At 38.1% G+C, this 22311-nt stretch overlaps 1 protein-coding gene across 1 annotated transcript in view; it reads left to right on the top strand.

Annotated features, from left to right (window-relative positions):
- Positions 1 to 376: 376 nt before the first annotated feature.
- Positions 377 to 22311, top strand: part of CD47 (CD47 molecule) — a gene marked incomplete at its 5' end in the record, with an annotated part of 45393 nt that continues 23458 nt past the window's right edge. The window contains 2 exons of the mRNA XM_084231904.1: positions 377 to 422; positions 12065 to 12412. Coding sequence (XP_084088030.1) covers positions 377 to 422; positions 12065 to 12412 — 394 coding nt within the window. The remainder of the gene's footprint in view (positions 423 to 12064; positions 12413 to 22311) is intronic.

Genomic DNA, 22311 nt, shown 5'->3' with positions numbered 1-22311 from the left:
GGCGGGGCCATGAGGTCTCTGGCGGGAACACACGCTCGGCCTCCAGTGCGCGGCCGGGACGCCGACCCCGGCGTGGGGGGAGCGGGGGTCGGAGCGGCGGGGCGCGCCCCCGCCTGGGAGCGCGCTCGAGCGGCCGCCGCGCTGGCACCGGGGCCCGCCGCTGGGGAGGGCGACGCGTCAACGGCCGCGGTGACGGGCGGGGGCGCGTGCGCGTGCGCGGTTCGCGCGGGCGTGGGGCGGCGGGAACGCGCGCGCGCGCGCCCGGGCAGCCTGGGCGTCTGGTCCTGCTTTTGACAGGCGGCGGCGGCGGCGGGTTCTGCCTGTGCGGGCTGCTCCAGACACCCGCGGCGGCGGTGGCGACCCCGCGGCGGTCGCGATGTGGCCCCTGGTGGTGGCGTTGCTGCTGGGCTCGGCGTGCTGCGGTGAGTGGTCTCTCTCTCTTTTCGGGCTCTGCAGCCGGCGTGGCGGCGTTTTCACGGCGCCCTCGCGGGTGTGTGGGTTGCACCCCGGATGTCCCCTCCCTCCCCCCTCCGCCGGCACCCCGAAGGGCTACTTTCTCCTTCCTGCACCCCCCAGTGCCGACGGGCCAAGGCCCCGCGGGCCAGCGAGCTCCCTCTTGCATTATTCCCCTCCTCTTCCTCTTCCCCCGGGGTGAGAACTGGGCTCCCCTCGGCTCCCAGCTTCAGACGCACACACCGAAGAAGATTCCAAACCCTCCAGCTCGCGTAAAAATGAACTGTAGAGAGAAAAGGCGCGATAGGAGGTGAGGGGGTGACATCTGTTAGGGTCTCCTCTCTTTCGCACCCATCTTCCCCTTCAGTGCATCCACGCATTTGGGGGGTGAAGGCGAGAGAGTGGGAGGCCCCGGGCCTCTTGAGAGGGAAGTGCGCATTTTGGCGAAGTCTGCAAGACGGGGTTTCTCCTGTTTGCCCTCCCACATGAGCACAGGAGTTAAGGACACAATTAAGTTTCATTTCCAACCCAGCATTTAGTCAGAAGCTCCTCCTCCCCCACCCCTTATTTTAACCCTGGAAATAAGCTTCCTGGAAACTCTTTCACGATATCCCCACCCATCAGCCACTTTAATGCATTTCCTAATTGCGCGTTCCAAGTTTTCCTACTTTATTTGGGGGAGCCGTTTTAAAGTAATTCAGATTTTGCATGAAACAGAAAAACAATAACCTCTAGTCATTACCCTTTTGAGCAGAGTGGGATTTGGTTTCCCTCAATGCCACAGGCGTTTTGCACCCCCACCCCACTCCCCAACACAAGCCTTTGGAATCCATTTCGCTTTTTTATAACGTATGCCTGTCTCGTAAAACTGAGGAAGGAATAGGAATTTTCGTGGTTCTACAGTGCTTGTCATACTTCACATTTATAGAGCCTTCTGTGGACTTTTTGTAAGATTCAAAATTGAACTTGAGCAACAGTAACAAGCAATTCTTACATTTAATCCTAGAGTGCTAAATTTATTAGATTTTAAATTATTAGCTTTACTGTGCTGTTCATAAACGTTTGTGACTTCAAGCTATTTCCAAAATGTACTCAAGTCCCTGCTTACCACTTACCCCACTCTGAAAACAGCCTAGAATTTTGGAGCTGTTAATAATCATTACCTCTCTCATCTAAAGGTTTGATTAGATAAGGTAGTGTTTCCTGTCATCTTCATTAATGGTTTGCTTCCATTACTATCCCTGTAGCTTAAATAATACTGCTCTCAGAAACCTGTTGTATGATCAGAGAACCTCCTTATTGTGCCAGCTTATAAATTTGTAATAAAATATCCTTAATTCTCAGACCAGGGGCATGAAAGCAAGTCTGAATAGCAGAAAGTGTATATTTTATTCTGTTGTTATTTTTTTTTTTTAATAAGTAAATTAGAAAGAACTATTGGAATGGTGCTTTGGGGGATAGGCATTCTATTAGGCCTCCTTTAGTAATAGTTAGGATCACATTAAATTAGCAGTCATTTAAATACAATATTAATGTGCACAAATCCCTACAGTCATAGGATTAAAAATGTGTGGTATTTTATTGTAATTAGTTAATGATCTGAAAAAAGAAAACAGGCATTATGCATTTTTCTGTTGAGTATTGAATATAAGATAGTGTTTGTCATAAGATATGATTTTTTTTGTTTTTAATATGTAATTTTAAAAGGACATGTATGAAGAGATATTAACAGTCTTAAAACACAGTAGTTGTAAACCAAGATATTTGGGAGACTGAATTTAGAATCTAGAATAAGAAAGTCACAAATTTGTATGTTCATTTGTACTGAAGTCTGATTTTTGCTTTCGGCGTATTTATGAATGACTGGTAACCAAAACCACTTTCCAGTAGCCTCTACAGTTTCTGTTAACCCTGTAATAAAATAAGTTATTTAAAATGCCTTTCCTTCCAAGTACAGGCTAACTGCAACTGCCAGTATTGTTTGAGAAGATGAAGAATGAATTACTATGCTCCTTTCCTACCCCCTCTCCCATATGTCAAATTATAGTTTGCTTAAAAGCATATCAACAGTTTCAGTGGTATTCATTAACTGGCAAATAAAACCTTACTCAAATAATGACAGCAATATGAACTGCCTTTTCAGTGGTTGAATGATTTTTGTTCAAAGTGAGTTTTTAAAATCAAGGACACATGATTAATTTAAAATGTCTCCCCCAACCCCAAATCTGGTGGTAATTTGGCTTGCTTAAATGAAAATGTTTTATTTCATCCTAAAGAATATATTACTTTTAAACACAAGTGGCCATTTTAAGGAAGTAAATGCCTATTTAAAAGTACTTATTTATGGGGCCACCCCAGCAGGCTAGAGGCAATGTGTTAAAGCGTTACACTAAATGCCTACCATTAGGATACTTGCTCATGCTGTCATCTCTATTTTGGCAGATGTTTCATCTTTATCACTGAGTTCTTAGTGATAATTTTTCAAATTACATGTTCTAAAGCTAAATAATAAATATTTTCCCCAAATTGATAAATTTTCTACCCAAAATATCTTTAAAAATGAGTTTACCTTCCTTAATGTATATGCATTATTCTTAATTCATTAAGGTCCTTTTTGTTACATAATGTTCATATAACCATCTTACCCATTGTCTAAGTTTTTGTTAGTATAACTTTTTAAACAAGATAAATTATTTTTATTTGTATATCTTAGGTCTCAGCCTAATATGATGCAGTCTTTGGCTGTTATAAAGCTACTTTAACTTTGAGTTTCAGTGAAGATATTTACCCTGTGATAAAAATAATAATGATGTAAGATCAGCTTTCATAAACTCATTGCAATACTAAAGAAAATACAGAACATTCAGGAAATTTGACTCTGATATACCTAGACAAAGATAACAGAACCTGCTTTTTTCCTCTGTCTGGTTACATGGAGATGAAACACGTATTGGATGCTACACCCTCTTCTGAATGTTTCATTCCATATCTACAGAGCAGTTGTATGAGACTCAGAATCTGGTGAACCTCAGGATTTGAGACTTAGATTAGGAGAATAAATGTGCATATTTGAATACTTATCACACTTGCGGATTTAAAAGCAAGGCAAGGGATTTGGCAAGTGCAGGTTCTGTCAAAATTGCTTTTTCTGTTTCAAGCAAGTTGAATCCATGCTATGTTCTAAGCACTTTGCATGACCCTCATGAGTATATAAACATATTTCAGAATGGGGCCTCCCCGGTGGTACAGCGGGTTGAGCGCCATGCTGTGAAGCTGTCTGCAGCCTCTGCAGCTCTGGTTCGCTTCCTGGACCGGCCAGGGAGATACCCACATGGCGCGGCAGAACTCCCATGACTTGCCCGCTGCTCCCCTCAGCAGTGTCCTCTGTCCATCTTCCTGTTCTGCTCCCTGTTCTGTCTCTGGTGAATTCTCTCTTCCTTCCATGCCTCTGACTGTACCCCAGTTCTTGTATAAATAAATAAATCTCTTTTTAAAAAAAACATTTCAGGAAGCATGCCTCTCAATTACTTAGCATGCAGTTTATAGAGAGTAGGGATTTTTTATTTTTATACCTCAGTGGTACTTAATATATCTTAAGTACTTGATAAGACTATATTTCTGAATGTCACTGAGCTTAAACGGTCCTTCCCACTGTAATTCTAGGTTGCATTCTTATAAGGCCTCTTTCAAATTTGGTGGAGGGGATTCCTCTGAGTCAGAATTCAATAACTTGCGAGTAGCCCACTTTACCCCAGTACTTATGTGGTACCTTCTGAGAAGAAATCTGAATAAATCCTCCATTTTGTCTCTAATTCTAGCCGGATTCATAGCTGGGGTTAGGTCTGAAGTCTGAGGGTAAAAACTGGAAGGATTCATTTCTGACAGGTATCTTTACTCATGAGCTTTGCTTTGTTTACCTTAGTGACTGTTGGGACTTCCTACCCCATTCCTGAATGTCCATTCTAAGCAGATAATTAACATCCTACTCTACTGCAAAAAATAGTGATGTGTGGTGTGGATTCTCTCAACTTCCCTCCCACCATTACTGTAGTTATCTATAATATCTTAGGTAACCTTCAATCATTTTCTCCCCTGCTCCAGTTTCAGAAGAATATCTATCCACCTTTCCAAGGAAAGGACCACCTATCTCCAGCTCTTTAACTTCCAGCATCTTGGAGACCTGCCCAATCAATTTAATTCTTCAGATTTGTGCCTTACATCTTTCCCTCTCCATAGGATCCTTTACCTTAAATTGTAGCCATACACAAGTTTTACCCCATATTAAAAATAAACAAGAAGAACCAAAAATCTTACCCTTTCCAGACCTCCAGTTTCTTTGTTTTATCGTCTTCTTACGCTGCCAAGTTTATTGAAAGATAATCACTGACTCTTTTTTCTCCCCTCCCACTCACTTCCCAGTTGCAGTCTGACTTCTGATCCCATTAGTCTATTGACATTGTTGCAGATAAAGAAGCTAATGATGTAGTTTCCATCCTAGGGGTGCTTTTATTCATGCCATTTAACATCTATTTTGTCCATATTGAGACTCTTCCATAGTGTCTGCAGTGGTGTTTGTTATTGCCTCACCCATTTTACTTCTTTTTCTCACTTCTTTCTTTAGTTCTTTAACTGTTTGCTCCTTAAATATTAGTGTTCCCCAACATTTTATCCTCTAATTCCTGCTGGTCTTAGTCACAAGACTCTCTGGGAAATCTTGTCTATACCCACACACCAGTTATATTTTGGTTATTCCTAGGTCGTTGTCACTCTGATCTTCTTAAATCCCAATCCTTATATCCTGGCACCTACTGGACATCTTCAGTTCATTATACCACAGATATTTTAATACTCAGCCTGTTAAATATTTGAAAGAATATTCCCCTAAAATATACTAAATCTCCTTTCTCTTATAGTGAGTTCAGTCTAACTAGTTAGCTACATATACACTTTAATTAGCAACTTCAATTCTTCCCTCATTTTATCCATCCCTTTCCTCATCTGACTTAGATTGATCTTAGATCTTTGTTTTTTACTTTGGTGAAATTTTTGGGCCATCTCTCTAGTAGTTATTTAACTGGCCTGTTGCAGTGATCTTTTACTGGGACTCTCCTTCCATGTCCCTTCTTTCCACCCCCCCCCCACCGTTCACCCTTCATACTTCTGTATTTAATTTTCAAATGCAAATAAATCTTAGTGTTTTGATGTTGCCTGTGTTACCAAGTCTAGACTCCTCAGAATGACATTCAAGGGAGGCTTTATAATATTTTAACCCTCTTTTCCTACTCCTATTTTTAGAGCTCACCTGAAGAACCTTTTGCTTTCAATTATTCCCTTTCTTTATTCCTCTGTACATCTTACTAACTGTACCTAGAAAGTCTTTCCTTTTCTATAACTTTTACTCACCCTTTAGGACCCAGTTTATACATCACCCTTTAGGAAGATCATTCTTAGGCACAGTCAAGTAATTTTTTAAATTATTTTTTTATTTTAACATTTATCAATTTTTTTACATTTTTTTAGATAATATTTGCTTCCCCCCACCCCCTCAGGTTGAGTCCCCTTAGAATTTCCTTCCCCAAGGCACCTGTGCACCATCACCACAGTCCCCTGTGCTCCTCTCTCCCTGCCTCTGATCCCTCTTCCTCCTCCTCCCCTGTAGTATGTCTCTGATTTACAATTGTCTGTTTCTGCTTTGTTGTGGTTTGTACTGTAATTATTATGTTTTTACACTGATGTCCTATTTGGTTTCCCTATATTCCTGTTATAAGTGAAACCATTCGATATTTTTCTTTTTTCCTGCTGGCTTATTTCACTGAGCATAATTTTTAAGGAACTCAACCTGCAACTGAGATTTCCCATTAAAATATGTAGCTTCATGATTCCATAATCAGATCTATAGAAGTGAGAACAAATAGAGGGTTCTTTTGAAAGGTGGAAGTACAGTGAAATTTCTCTGATAAGATTTTTAAATTTTCTTTTGTTGGGATTCATACTTAAACTTTTTTACATTCACAAGAATGCAGGGCCTCCCCTGTGGCGCGCAGCCTCTGCAGCACTAGTTCAATCCCCGGCCACCAGGCGAGGGTCCTACATGGTGCGCAGACTTCTCCTGTCGCCCGCTGATCCCCTCAGCAGTGTCTTCGGTCCGTCTGCCTGTTCTGCTCCCCACTCTGGCTCTGGTGAATTCTCTCACCCTCCTGCGCTTCTGACTGTACCCAGTGCTTGTATAAATAAATAATCTTTAAAAAAAAAAAGCATTGAGTCCTACTTGAACCCTATATCCACAAGATACCAAATGAAAACATTGTCCTCCTTTTCTGCCCTTTGAGCCTAAAGAAAAGATCAGCTAAGTGAAGTAGTAATTATAGGATTTGATAGTAAGTATAGCGACATCATTTGAACAGGGGCAATGTGAGCAATCAGGAAGGAATGAATACAGTTGAGTAGTGGTAGGGGAGGGAAACAGGATTGAACATTTAAATTGTGCTTTAGTAGGAAAAGCCAACGTTAGCAAACTATAGCTGCTGTTTATTGAGTATTTGCTATATATTTGAAAGGCACTACAACAGGTATATCATGTCTATTACCTTGCTAAATCCTAACACAATTTCTGTAAGGCATATACTATAAGTAACTTGTTTGAGGTCATACAGCTAGTGTCCTCTTCTACATCCAAAGAAGGGTATGGGCTAGCAATTTAGGTTAGAGGAACAGCATGTGCAAAGGCCTGGAGATAAGAGTACATATGGATATTCATGAAATTGCGGGAAGGTCATTATGATTGGAAATGAAGGTATATAGGTGTTGGGATTGGAAAGGATCTCAAAGGACCTCCTTTGTGTTTCCTGCCAATGCACTTAGAATTTAGCCTAAAAGGTAGGGGGAGAGTGTTTTTAAAGTATATTAGGCAAAAGAGTGCACATTTGCATTTAGAACAGTTATTTTGGGAACTGTGGAAAGTACATTGGGGCTGGAATGGGGGAAACATTGAGACTGGAGGCAGGGAGCTAGTTAGGAGGCTGTGGCAACAGTTCAATGGAGAAATGATGACTGTCCAATTCATTCATACATGACACATTGGATTTAGGGATGAATAGGTTGAATTTACCAAGAATTCTTCATGGCTTATCCAGCATTATTCTTATTTAGGTCCAGAGCTAGTTGATTTTTAGGTAATACAAAATGCTTTAGGGAGGTGAGGTTTGGGAGGAGGGCATGGAGAAGATGAATAGGTTTTGGACATGTTGACTTTGAAACTTGTATAATATATTCAAATGGCAATGCAAAGCAGACAATTGGCTTTCCAAGATCTGAAGTTAAGGAGAAATGTGCCTGTTTAAAAAAAAGTGTATAAGTAGTTAAAACCATGGGGTAAGGGAAAATATTGGCCTTGGGAGTGTTGTTGGGGAAAGTGAAGAAGGCAGCACTGGATATGAAGTCCTTAGGAACACTGATATTTATTGTGAGTCAAGGAATCTAGTATTTCAATAAAGAAAGTAAGCTGGCATGGGGTGGACAAAGTAGTAGGAAGAAATTCAGAGTCAAGAGATACCATAGAAGCCAAGGGATGGGGCAGAAAGGAGCTGCCCCTATACCCAAGAACTGTGGAGAAGTCAAAACAGAAAGTGAGCCATGTACGATTTTTCACAAGGGATTATTGGTGACTCTGGCAAGAGCTGTTGTAGTGAAAAGGTAAAGATAAAGAGGCGGAGGTGAGGTGGCATAGATTTAAGAAGTGAATAGGTGAAGAAATGCATTTAGACTTATTTTAAGATGCTAGGCAAGAGAGAGACAACCGTGTGGAATTTTTTTAAAGTTGGCAAATATTCAAGCATTTAAAAAAATTTTTTTAACCTATGTAAGTGAAATAGTGAGACGTAGGAAGCTAAAAATTAACCAGGGAAAGTCCTTAAGGAGATAGATGCATGCCAAGGCAGAAATAGAAACTACTGCTAGATGAAGGGATTCATTCCTGAAAAGGAGAATTTGCAGTGGGAGGTGGGTAGATGGGGATAGTTGGGGTTGCAGGTGAAGTTATAAGTAAGAAGGGTTGGCAGCTTTGAGCTTCTTGTGTGAAGGTACTCAATTTGTGTTCAGCCTAGGGGGTGGGGAAGAGAGAGAGAGAAAGAAAGGGAAAGCGAGTGGGGGCCTCCTTTGGAAAGGATAGGATAAGCACTTGACACAGGAAGGCGATTGCAAAGATTTTTAAAGGAGAGAAAATTTACACAGAATATATGAAAAGAAATGTCTGGATGGGTGGGAACTATGGCAATTTTTTGGTGTTTCCTTCATAGCAATGAAATTTTTCTTAGAAATCTTAAGACTAATTATTATCTGCCCCTCCATAGCACTTTGTTTATGCCAGAAGGATAGCACTTATGACCTTGTGTTATGCAAAGTAGTTATCATTCTCATCTAAAATAATTCCTACATTTTTTCTCCACCATTGTATCCCTACACATTATCACGATTTTTCAGATCAGGTAATTCTCAATCAACATCTGTTACATTTTAAAATTTCTGAGCTGTACTTGTATGCTGTGACCACCACATACTGAGTTTTCTCTGCAAGTACATATAGAGTATACTTTCAGGACTGTGATTTAGGGTGGTTTGGGTTGGGTCTGCTGTGTTGACAGATATTGTAAGGACCAGTATTTTTGGCATTTAAAATAAATATATTCCTCATTTAATTTGTTAATTTATTTGTAGCTGTCATCATTTATGGCTAAATTTGTCTATTCCTATGTGATTTAAATAGCTATAGGCATATCTTGACTATTCAGAATTTCCTTATTCTTGTTCATTATCTATGTGCCTTTATTTGCCCTCTAGATTAAAAATCTTTGCTTTGCTATTTTATAAGCAGGCACAAGCAAAAGAGAAAAGTCAAATCAGATAATTTGCTACTTGATAGTTTTAAAGTAAATGTTTGTAGGAGATAAAATTGTAGTTAACAACTGACAAAATTGTATTTTGGGGCCACCCTAAAATCATTTGCGCCTGGCTTAGTCAAGTTATGATTTGTGCAGATCGGCTTTACCTTGAATTTATTGACAGTATTCTCCTTAAATTGCTTTAACTATAAATTTTTGTTACAACAAAGTAATGTGATACAATTAGTGCTTTCTGTATTCTTTAGGAAGATTTCTTCTCTAAACATAAGTTATGAAATTGTAAAGTGCTGTTGACCACTTACTACTAAGTAGAACCTGCTTTTAAAAATGATTACTAGGATGACTAAGTTCTTCACTGATCCATCTCTTTTATTAAAAGATAATATTTACAAGGTAAAATCTTGGTTCAAATAAATATAAAATGAACCATACATTAAAGATTTTATTTCATGCATTAATTAACAAGCAAGGCAACATGTTAGTAAAATCATATTAGTTTTCAAAATTTTGGAAGAACAGACACATTTGTAGGCAATCAGGAGTGCTGAAATGAATTTGCTAATAGATGTAAAATTGGTCAATATCTTCATAGCAATGAAATGTAATTTTTTAAAATCCTTTCTTCCACCAGGTAAAAATCAAATGTAGAACAAAGTTCATTTGTATCTCTGTGGACACTAATCATTTGCAACACCATCAGTTTGGTACAACTTACAAAATTATAAAACATCCCAGTAAAATATGGCAGAAATCACAGGCCCCTGTAGATGCACTCCCAAAGAATCTATTAGACAGTGCCTTCTACTCAATTGAAAGGACACCCAGTAATCTTTTTGTCCACTTCAAAATCATTCACCATATTTTCTGACATCTTCCCTCCTTTCTAATTCCAAAATCGCAGTACTTTCTTCTTTCCTTGTTTTTTACTGTAGTCTGCCCTGAATGTTTGCTTAGGGGAAATAATTTACAACTCCAAGGTTTTGAAGGATGCAATTAGTGGTCCAGATTTTGCCTGGGAATTCCCAGTATTTGGCTATAAATGTGTAAAACTGCATAGAGGTGAGTTGTGACACCCAGAAGATTGTTTCAGACAGCAAGTTTCTAGAAATATAACCTGGATTTGCCAGTCAGAGAAGGTTCAGATCATTATATTAAAAAGCCACATTGCCTAGTTTTCATACTATCACCCTGAGTATTTATAGCACAGTATGGTTTAGAGAACACTTGCCCATGTATTTTCTCCTTAGATGCTCACTGCAATTCTGTGAAGCTGCCCAGCAAATGAAGACATAGAAAAGTTAAGAGAATTGCTTAGGGTCACATAACTGATAAGTGACAGAAATAGAATTTCTGAATAGTACTCAGACTTTCTAAATTGTCCAGTTCATATTCCACTTTGCATCTTAGCATTAGCATTCAATGAAATAGGCATTTGTTTAATAATAGTCATGTTTCCAAATAATAACATCCTGTGCCCCTGATTTTTATTCCCAGTTTGTATAGCAGAAGGAAACCTTAATGGTGAACTATTAAAGTTGATATTTTATTTATATTAGTGTTTTGTTTCTTGAGGGAAAAACCAACTAAAGTTGATAATTGGCTGAAGAAAATGGAAGACAACTATAATTTCCCATGTTCTTGCACATTTTAGATGAAAGATGAATGATTGCATTTACTTTCCCAATCTTTCTTTTATAGGCAATAACGTAGTAGTTTATCCTACTGAGAAGAGCTGATAGAATATACTCTTCTTTTTGGCAGCATCTGCTCTTGGTTTAAACTGGTTTCTTAGCCTTATTTTGATTGGTTTATGGTTTCTAGGTGGAAGAAATGGCTGTAATATACATTTGAAAATTATTCTGTAGTTTCAGTGAAATATGGGAGTGAGAAAATGCCTTTCAAATGTACATATTCCTTTATAATACTTGCATACAAAATATCTATTCTTGTCTGTATTTTGCCATAGGAAAATAGCCACAGAGAATTATTTCTTTTCTCCTTAGCATTCTAAGAATTTCCATCCTAGTGGAAAGAGGTGATGTGATTCATCTGATTTGCCTTTTATAATAAAATACAATAGAGTCTGCCACCTATCTTGTAAATGCAACATAGGGATAGAGATAAACTTCATATCAGTTTAGCAAGTTCTATTAGGAAGAAATGTATAGAAGTTAGTGCTGAATATAATATTTAGTTTGATTTTCTGTTTAAAAGTTTCCCATATGGTAAGAACCATATATGTATACACATATATATATATATATATGGTTTACACACACACCATATATATACCCCCCACACACATACCATATATATATGTATATACACCGCACATATATATATATACCATAAATCAGTGTAGATAGATAGATAGATATATCAGTAGGCAGCAATGATTACCTTAAAGCTTCCAAAATCAGATACTACGCCTGCATGTTCCAATATCGTTGCTGAATTTATTTCCAAGATGTATGGTAATATATACTTTGTGTTACTGAACGTGAATAAGGAAAAGTTACAGTGTTGTCTGCCAGCTATGCATGTAAATATTAAATTAGTTTATCTTTTTTCTAACCTTTCCAGTCTTCTCTATAGTTGTACTGCTTGCTCTAGTGAATAATTGAAGTATTGCTCTTTATAAATTTAAGGATTTGTAACATACCTAAGATCTTATAGAATTCTATATTGAAATGAAACATTTTTTCTCTTTCTAGGTTCAGCTCAATTAATATTTAATGTCACAAAATCAACAGAATACACCATTTGTAATAAAACTGTTGTCATCCCATGCTTTGTTAATAATGTGGGAGCGAAGTCCATTAAAGAAATGTACGTAAAGTGGAAATTTAAAGGAAAAGACATTCTCACCTTTGATGGAGATAAAAATGAGACTTCCACCAGCAATGATTTTAAGAGTGCAAAAATCTTACCAAAAGAATTATTGAATGGGATTGCCTCTTTGGAGATGGGTAAGAGTGACGCTATTGTTGGAAACTACACTTGTGAAGTAACAGAATTAAGCAGAGAAGGTGAAACCATCGTGGAACTGAAATATCGTGTTGGTAAGCCTTCTATAAAAGTTTCCTTTTTTTTTTTTTTTTTTTTTTAACATGGGGGTCTTCTGGTGAGGACCAGAAAACCTGCTAGACAAATTCTAAAAGAGCTGTAACACTAAAAGTTTCCCTCTCTGTGGGCCACCCTGGTGGCCTAGGTGTTAAGTTTCAGCGCTATCACCACTATGTCCCAAGTTCGATACCTGGCCAGTGAGTTAACCCACATATGGCACAACCAACCTCTCATGTCTCTCCTCCTGCTTCCCTTAACAGTGTATTTCGGTAGATCTGCCTGTTCTGCTCCCCACTCTGTCTGTGGTGAATCCTCTCACTTCCCCTCCACACCTCTGACCTACACCCCAGTTTGTCTATGCAAAAATTAAATAAAACAAGTAAGTGAAAGTTTCCCTTTTTATTTCACCTGATCCTATTAGAAGGGAGCAAAATTAGGCTGTTAACTCCTTTCAATCAAAAAGCAGGCTATCAGGGCCTCCCTGGTGGCGCAGGCAGTTGAACACCGCACTGTGAAACTGTCTGCAGCCTCTTCAGCGCGGGTTCAATCCTGGCCGGCCAGGGAGAAATCTACATGGCGTGGCAGATCTCTCCTGTCTCACCTGCTGCTCCCCTCAGCAGTGTAATTCAGTCAGTCTGCCTGTTCTGTTGCCTGCTCTGTCTCTGGTGAATCCTCTCACCCTCCTGCACATCTGGCCTGTACCCCAGTTCTTGTATAAATAAATAAATCTTAAAAAGAAAAATTAAAACATAAAAAAGCAGGCTATTAATACCAAATGTGGATGTAACATTTAGCAACTTTAAAGATTATGAGTTGTACCTTTTTTTTATAGTATTTCCTGTTTAATAATCTGTGTATTGTGTGCTTCTCAAACTTTTAGTCTAAGGACTATTTTATTGAGTGAGCAGGTCCAGAGGTCATCTACTCTACACTTTTCTTTGCTGCTATCAAAAGTACTTTCTTTCATGTGATTAATTTTCCAGCCTTTTTCTTTCAACCTTATACTTTGGTCCCGGGTTGCTGACAAGTGTGAGCCATGCTTCCTCTGGAAAGAGTAGATTGGAAGGAGAATCAGGAGATTAAAAATCAGGTTACTGTGGATGATTCCTTGAGGTTTCCTGTCCTTAAGCCTTTGATGTTCTTTTCCTTGGTCAGTATTGTGAAGAACTAAGAATCCAATTTAATTTATTTTAATTCAGTCTTGGTTATAAAACCATGATCTGCTCTTTCTTCATAAACCTGGGTTGGTGAACTGCATAAAGCAGTATGTTAGTTGTTTTTCTGTTCTTTGCTGTGCCAGCTGATTTCTTCAGCCATGTACAAGTGCATTCTGACTTTCTATTTTAAAAGCTCTATTTGGAATCACCAGCTATATTACTGATCTCAGGATTAGACCATGATTTGAGAATTTTTGCTATAGAGGGGATCAGGACAGTTGGATTAGATTGACTGTGCATGCTTTCTAGTCTAGCATTTGCTTTTATTAAATATCTTTTACTTCATTGGGAATATAGTTTTATGGAATATTTTGACATTAGGAATCATTAATCTGCAACTTAACTAATCACCTCAAGGAGTTACTTTATTACTGCAAGTCAATTCATCTCTAAAATGGAGTTGAAAATAGATCCATGCTTCTAAGTATTCCACCATCTAATGAGCATCAAATGAGATCCCTTGCGTGCAAGATCTTTGTAAACCAAAGTGCTTTGCAAATGTTAGTTGTATTCCTGAAATGTTGATTTTATGAAGTAAGATATCAAGTTGCTGAAACTGGCCAGGAGTGTTTTTTTATTATTATTTTTATATCCCCCATACAATTGCAACCCCCTTATTTTGACCCCAATCCCCCCGTTCCCCACCCCCCCGCCCCCATAGAGTGTCTCTGGTTCATAGTTGTTTGTTGATTTTGATTTTTTCTTTCTTATAGTTATTCTTTTTCCTGGTCCCTTATTTAGGTTTTCTAGATTCCTGCTATGAGTGAGACCATCCGGTATTTTTCTTTTTCTTTCTGGCTTATTTCGCTGAGCATGATCCCTTCCAGCTCCATCCATGTTGCTGCAAATTGCATGTGTTTATCTTTTTGAATGCTGAGTAATATTCCATAGTGTATATGTACCACATCTTCTTGATCCAGTCTTCTATTTTTGGGCATTTGGGTTGTTTCCAAAGCTTAGCTATTGTAAATAGTGCTGCTATAAACATAGGGGTGCAGGTGCTCTTTGGAATTAATGTTTCTGTGTCTTTTGGGTAAATACCTAGGAGTGAAATTGCTGGATCAAATGGAAACTCTATCTTTAGTAGGTTGAGGAATCTCCACACAGCTCTCCATAGTGGCTGGACCAGTTTGCACTCCCACCAGCAATGCAGGAGATTTCCTTTTTCTCCACATCCTCACCAACATTTGTTGTTGCTAGTTTTTTTAATATGTGGCCAGGAGTGTTTTGAGAGGAATTTTCATACACTAAGAAATGGGGAGCAGATTGCTTAGAGTATGCTAGTAGAATTTGGAAGGCTCTTTTACTCCCAAATCTCTCTAACATTGTAACTTCTGTTAATTTCATGTTAATTAGAGCTGGGGAACTTTTTTTAAGTTCAACTTTCAGAAGGAGGCTAATCATATAATCATTTGCACTGTGAGTAACTGGAATTAGATAATCTAATAATTGATTATAATACTTATTACAAGTTTTCTGAGGGGATATATTGTTTCATGGGAATGGAAAAAAATAAGACATTAAGACATGAGGGAGCAATAATTTTAGAGTGTAATAATGCAAAATATGAGACTTAAAAGGCCAGAGGATGGAATGACAATGGATGAGAAAGGAATACCAGTATCTAAGGTGAAGTCAAAGTTTATCATTTTAAGTGTGATTGTTTTATCTTTCTTTGTTTTCAAAGTTTCCTATAAAAATAAAAACTGCAACAGTCCTTCCACCCAGCTGTGACTGTGCAGGTGCTTCTTTTCTCCAACTCTCTGTCCCTCTGCAGGGCAGCAGCCTTCCTGCCTGCCCATGACCTGTACCATGCCGGGGCTTCTCTGCACTGACCTCCCTCAGCAGAGGCAGCTCTTTTCAAGGCCGCCTGCCTGTGATCATGCAGGCATCTCTCAGCAAACCTGTCCCTTTCGGGGCAGCTCTTCCTGCCCATCTGTGTCTGTACAAGTGTCCTTCATTCTTAAGTCTCCTCTTCCTAATAAACCTGTTCTTTAAATAAAAAAATATATATATAAATATAAATTATGCTTACTTTGGGGCCATTAAAATGAGAGAGTATTGCTTTTCTATAGAGAATATAGAAAAGTCTACCAGAGGAGGTCTCAGACATTTGCTTTTGTACCTATTTTCTTTTTTGAAATAATTATAGATTCATAGGAAGTTGCAAAGATAGAACAGAGAGGTTCTGTGTACTCTTAGCGCATTTTCCCCCAATAGTTACATGTTATGTAACTCTAGGACAGTATCAAAGCCGTTAAGTTGACAATGGTATAATGTGTGTGTATTTCTTTGTCATTTTATCACCCTGGTATATTTATGTAACTGTCATCATGGTTGGATATAAAACTATTCAGGATGTAGAACTATTCCATTAACACTAATCTCCCTCATGCTATCCATTTATATATTCATAACCCCTACTATCCCTAATCTGTCAAGCACTAATTTGTACTTCTTATCTGTAATTTTGTCATTTTAACAATGTTATATAAATTAAATCATACAGTATGTAACCTTTGAGATTGACTTTTTCTTACTCAACCCAATGCCCTGGAGATCCATCCAAGTTGCTGTATGTCCCCCCTTCCTGTTCTTGCTCTCAGTGCTTACTCTCTTTAAACTGAGTAATAGTCTTTGGTGTGGGTATATCACAGCTTGCTGAACCATTTCATCTATTGCCTACATATTAGTTGTTTCTAGTTTGGGGCTATTACAAATAAAGTTGCTATGAACAATTGTATACAGGTTTTTGTCTTCATTTATCTAGATAAATGTTCAGAAGTGCAATTACTGTGTTGTATATAATTGTGTGCACTTTTTTCCAGAATGGTTGTATCATTTCACAGTCCCATCAGGAACATGTGAGTGATCTAGTGTGTCCACATTCTTGCCAGCCTCTGGCATTGCACTGATTTTGTCCATTTTTGATAACAGCAAAAATCCACCTAAATCCACTTCCTCAGAAAAAAAAAATGGTTAATTGGGGCGGGACTCTTACTGTGGAATACAAATTTATTGTGATAGTGATACCCATTATGTGGACTTTGGAGATTTAAGCAATGGAAGTCATTTTTACTGTTTTGTGGTTTTGTTTTGTTTTTTTTTTCCCAAATATGGGCATAAATGAAGACTAGAAATTAACTAATAGAAAATTCCACTTAGGGGAATGTGGATTAAGGGTGGCCATTCTTTGTGTCCTTTTTTTGGAGCGTTAAGACTGAATATGTGGAAAATACTGTCTATGAAATATAATTTTATATGCCTTGATGCCTATGTATGGCATAGTGCCATACTTTGGCACTATCCCATGCTCCTTCCAGAGCACAGGATTTGAAATTTAAAAACTTTTTCTGTACTTTGCCATTTTCTAGTTTAAGAAATCTTGGGTAATAAACTCAACTTGTCTGGCACTCAGTTGTGGTAAATAAGTTAGTATCTCTCTTACTTGAAAGGATTTATTGAATGTTATTATGTGCCAGGCACTGTGCTAGGCACTGTGGACACAGTGATGACTAAGGTGTTTTCAGGAAGTGGTAGCAGTACAAATAAGAACAGAAAAATAACCCAACATTTATTTGAGCATATGGTAGATAGTATATGACTGCTGCATCCTGTGATATTCTCAAGAATTCTGGGAGATAGATATAGGTCTTAACATTTAACAGATGAAGAGGCAAGAGAAACTTAGGGTATTTGTTCAAGGTCAGAGTTGTAACTGGGATTTTAACTGAGTCTTTAAAACCCAGTGCATTTACTACTGTAGTGGTTTCTGTGAAAACACTTTATAAACAACCAAATACTAAATATAAATAGTAATAGTCATAAAATGTTATTTATATTTGTATTGCTAATAATACAAAAACTTGGAAGTTTAAAATTTTACTTTTCTCATGTAAATTACAAGGATTTATTTTAAAAGGTCAATTCAAGTTCAGCACAGTTGCCATTTCCATCATTATCGGCACAATATACATTATGCTCCTAATGTTAACATTAACTCATTGCAAGATATTTGTATTAGTTTTTTTTAGTGCTGTGTAACAAACAATCACAAATGTAACAACTTAAACCAACATATTTTGGCAGTCACAAATCTAATTTATGGCATGGACTGAATTTTCCACTCAGTCTAACAAGGCTAAAATCAAAACATTGATCTGTGCTTTCATCTGAAGTTTGCGGTTCCTGTTTCAAGTTCACATGATTGTAGCAGATCTCATTCCCTTGTGGTTGTAAGACATAGCTCTCTGTTTCTATGTTGCTTGTCTGCCAGAGGCTTCTCCCAGCTCCTAGAGGTTGTCCCCATTCCTTGCCATATGTCCTTGTCCACATTTAAAACCAGAAAAGAAGGATCCTCTCTTGTTGAATCCCTTTCACAGGTTGGATTTCTTCTGCCAGGGAAAGCCCAGACCTTTTTAAGCTCTACTTTAATTAAGTTATCCCCCTTTTCCCCAAGGCATGTTCTCACTTTCTTAAAGTCAGCTGATTGAGGATCTTAATTACATCATCAGAAACCCTTTTGCCACATGACACAACACAATCATGGGACTGAAATCTGTCATATTTACAGTGCCGTCCCTGGAGTGAGGGAATTATAAAAGTCTTACTGCCTTGGGCAGGGATCTGGGAGAGTTATTTTAGAATTCTGAGTTTCATATTTAAAATAGGTCTACCTTATGATCTGGCAATTCCATTTCTAAGTATCTGCCTGAAGATTGCAAAAACACTTATTCAAAGGGATATATGCACTCCTATTTTCACTGTGGCACTATTTACAATAGCCAAGCTATGGAAACAACCTAAGCACCCAAAGATAGATGAATGGATTAGGAAAATGTGGCACATATACACATTGTAATACTGATCAGCTATGAAAAAAGGAAAAACTCTTCACTTTTGTACCAAAATGAATGGAACCGGAGTCAGAAGGAGAAAAACAAACCCCAAAGAATATCGTTTACATGTGGAATATAAAAAAAGAAACCAAAGGGTCAGATAAAGTGGTGGGTGTGGTGTGGTGGTGTGCTACTGAGGAGGTGCAATCCTATACCTCTGGATTACATAGTATTGTAAACCAATGTTATCTCAATTTAAAAAAATAAAAGAATTCTGAGTTTCATTAAATAGCAGGATGATAGCCTAGCCTAGCTGACACATCAAAAAGTCATCACAATTCCGAATCACCAAGTAAAAATTTGGCATGAATTTTAATGTAAATTTTATTGTGAACTTTTGGGGAAGCTGGTATTCTTTGTATTTGTGGAGGTTTATCATGTGTCTATATGAAGGAGAGACACAATTACCTGGAAGGATCCCTCACTTCTTCAGGTTGCTCCATTTTGTAAACAATGATAGAAGAAGAATACTTAGGCTTGGGAGCAAAGTATAAATGCTCACCCCCGGGCCACCACTATTGCCTTAGTATGATTTCTTTGCTTTTCCACTAATAAGAACATTTTCCTAGGAGCCGTTCTACCTGATCAGGAATTGGGGGAGAGTAATGGGCAGCACTAGACAAGAATGTGGATGACCTTGGATATCTTTCTCAACCCTGAGGTGGAAGAATATCTAATGTTGTTCTTGCTCCAGTTTAAATTTATATTCTTTGTGCTGTAGAGATTCAGAGTAGGAAGACACCTTAGAGAAGATACCCTGTCTCCCTTTCCTATTGGGAAACAAGAGCTAAGGTTTTCCGACAGTACTACCATAATAAATCAATTGCTTAATGGGAAGATAAGTGGTTTTATATAAAACATTGGTTTTTTTCCCCCTGCACCTCATTTGGGTCTTACATGTCCAATTCAATGATCCTCAAACTCTCTCCATCCCACCTCAACAAATTAAAGAAAGATTACCCATTCATATCAGTGTGAGAGAGGTAAAATCAACAGTTCTACAGAGGTCATTACAAACTAAATCAAGGAAATCATTACCCCCCCCACTACACACACACACAACACACACATGCACACAGGCACACACACTCAGTAGGGAACATATTAAAATCTTGGGTGTAGCTGAGAGGAGAGGATGTGAAGTTTAAGTAAACCTCCAGGGAATTCTGATAAGCTGCAGTTAAGAATCAAAACCTTAGGCAAAAATTTTTATTTTGGTATGTGATCCTACCCTCTGCCATTGATATGTCTTTTACATGTCTTATTTTTGTGTAGAAGCTTGGAGGCATCTAGTAGTCATCCTGTCTATATTGCCATCCAGTTCATGACTTACTTCTATCAAAGCCCATGTAGTTGGTCGTGCAAACCTATTACCTAAATGTATGTCATCATGAGACTCTGTTGTTTCCACGAATCTTGGTCTTTTTTATTATCAGGACTGTTATTATCAGGTCTACCTTTACATCAAGCTAAAACTTACAACTCTGTGATTCCTCACTCACTAGGAGGGCTATATTTTTCTCCAAAGATTATTTTGTAGGGTAAAAATCCTCAGCTCTTTCAGCTATTGCTCATGGTTTCAGTATCTCCATTCTGGTTCCCTTCTTTCAGAATGATTCCTTGTTATGTTCCTAAATGTGATGAGTAAAATGAGGAGGTGTTTGTGGGTCATTTCCCACCTTCCCACTACTCCTGGCTGTTGCCATAACTTTCTGACAGGTCCCGCTTCTCTATAAATCTGCTTTCCACATGGTTGCCAAAGAAGATTTTAAATATATAAGGTCATTTTTCTTCCCTATTTAGACATTTCAATCCTTGCTATTCCTTTCAAAATAAAATTCAAAGTCTCTTAGCAAACTGTTAGGTCCCTACATGATCTTGCCCTAGCTAACTCTTTGAGTTGAGTCTTGTATCACTGAATTCCAGCCACAGTAGCTATCATTCAGTTGCTTAAACTTCCTTTGACATCTTTTCTTTGCCTGCTTGGCAAGTTCCTTCCCATTTAAGGCTCTGAGCCAATTTCTTTCCATAGGAGCACTCCTTACTACCTACAAGAGTCTGTTCATCTCCCCTCCTCAGGCTTATGGCTTCACATGCCTTTTCTGCTACTGGCACTCAAGTACTTAGAAGAGTACCCTACCAATGGTGGGCTATTCCAGAAATGCACAATAAGTGAAAAACATGTGTCAGACTAGAGTCAAATACACCTCTTATTTTCCCTAATATCACTTTTATTAATATATCCTAAGATTGTTTTATTGTGTAGGAAGGAGACCAATGACAATATATTTTATTGTCAGCTCATCTTGAACATGAAAGATCAGATGATGGCTATATACTGAGGTCGAACCTGCAGGAGATGCTGTTGGAACAGATGTGAGATGTGAGAGTAGCCAAGAAGTCAAGGATGACTCCAGGGTTTTTAGTCCGAGCACCTGGTGAAATGGAGTCACTATAACTGAAATGGGGAAAACAGAGAATAGGTGTGGGGGTGGGCAGGGGTGTATTAGGAGTCAGTTTGGGATATGATTATTTAAGATACTAAATATCCACAGTTAATAGTATCTGTTTCCTCACTCTAAGGAAGGGCTAATCATTCCTCATGAATTAATTGTGAGACTTGAGGAATTAATGTACACAACTGAGAACAAAACTATAAAGTGGATAGGAAGAAATATGTGTCTAAATATGTATCTATGAATAGTCATTAGATCACAGACCTTTTATCAAATCCTTTGGACATTTCATATAAAAACCAAAGCATAATTCATAAAGATTTTCCTGGTTGAATTTTATACTGAATTCAAATGCGTTTTCTTTGGTCTGGGAAGATATTCCATAATACAGTTGGAAATTAAGGTATTGACTCAGAGTATCTGAAACATTTATCTCTTTGTAGAGATATACCACCATATGAGCATTAAAAAAAAAAACTATCATTCACTCACTAAACTATTTTAAGACTGTTAGAATCTGCAACACCAAACCTCTTGAGTCTCTACCATAAGTAGGGCAAAATACTAGATCCTGAAAAGATAGAAATTATATATAATTCTGTAGTCTCAGAATTATTGTGAACATTTACCAGAATTTAACAGTATAAGCTTAACACAATAAATGCATAGCTATCAGTATGATATGAAAGTACACAAGAGTCTTCACACTCTGACATGGAGATGCAGGGCAGCAGAAAATTTGAATGACCAGGGTTGATTTCAGAGAACTCAAGTGCTCACTTTGGGCAGTATTCAGAAATGTTTTTCGGACTGCAAATCCCCCCTGTACAGGCAAATTTTTTGAAATGTTTTCAGGCTATTTACTTGATTTTATTATTGGAAAATTTTTTTAATTGATAGATTATCTTGTGAAGAGTTGATAAGATGCCATTTAGCTTAATTTTCTCAACAAATCTTATTTGAAGTCTTAACATTATGAGGTCTTTTATATAGACTATGTTGCTCTATATTCATTGACATGTGAGTGTGTGGTGGAAACTTCCTCAACACCTCAAAACCTTCATGCTGCTTTTCATGCAGACAATCATTTGAAACCTATTTATGCATAAATATGTTTTCTGTTCTAGAATAAGTTTGAGAAAAGGCAGGTCTCATATGGGTCTCAATCTTAGTCACAATAAGGTGAAGGGACCCATTGTTACAACATCTTTCTGTTCCCTGAGTCAGTTTTCACGGGAAGAGTTCATTGTTGCTTTACAGAGCATTCTTGGTGGATGGCACATAAAGGTGTTCATTTTAGGAGCACATGATAATAATAGTAGTT

This window comes from Talpa europaea, assembly GCF_964194135.1.
Source record: "Talpa europaea genome assembly, chromosome: 4".
NCBI lineage: Eukaryota > Metazoa > Chordata > Mammalia > Eulipotyphla > Talpidae > Talpa > Talpa europaea.
Note: the sequence above shows the minus strand (reverse complement) of the source record. Positions and strands in the feature narration are given on the sequence as shown.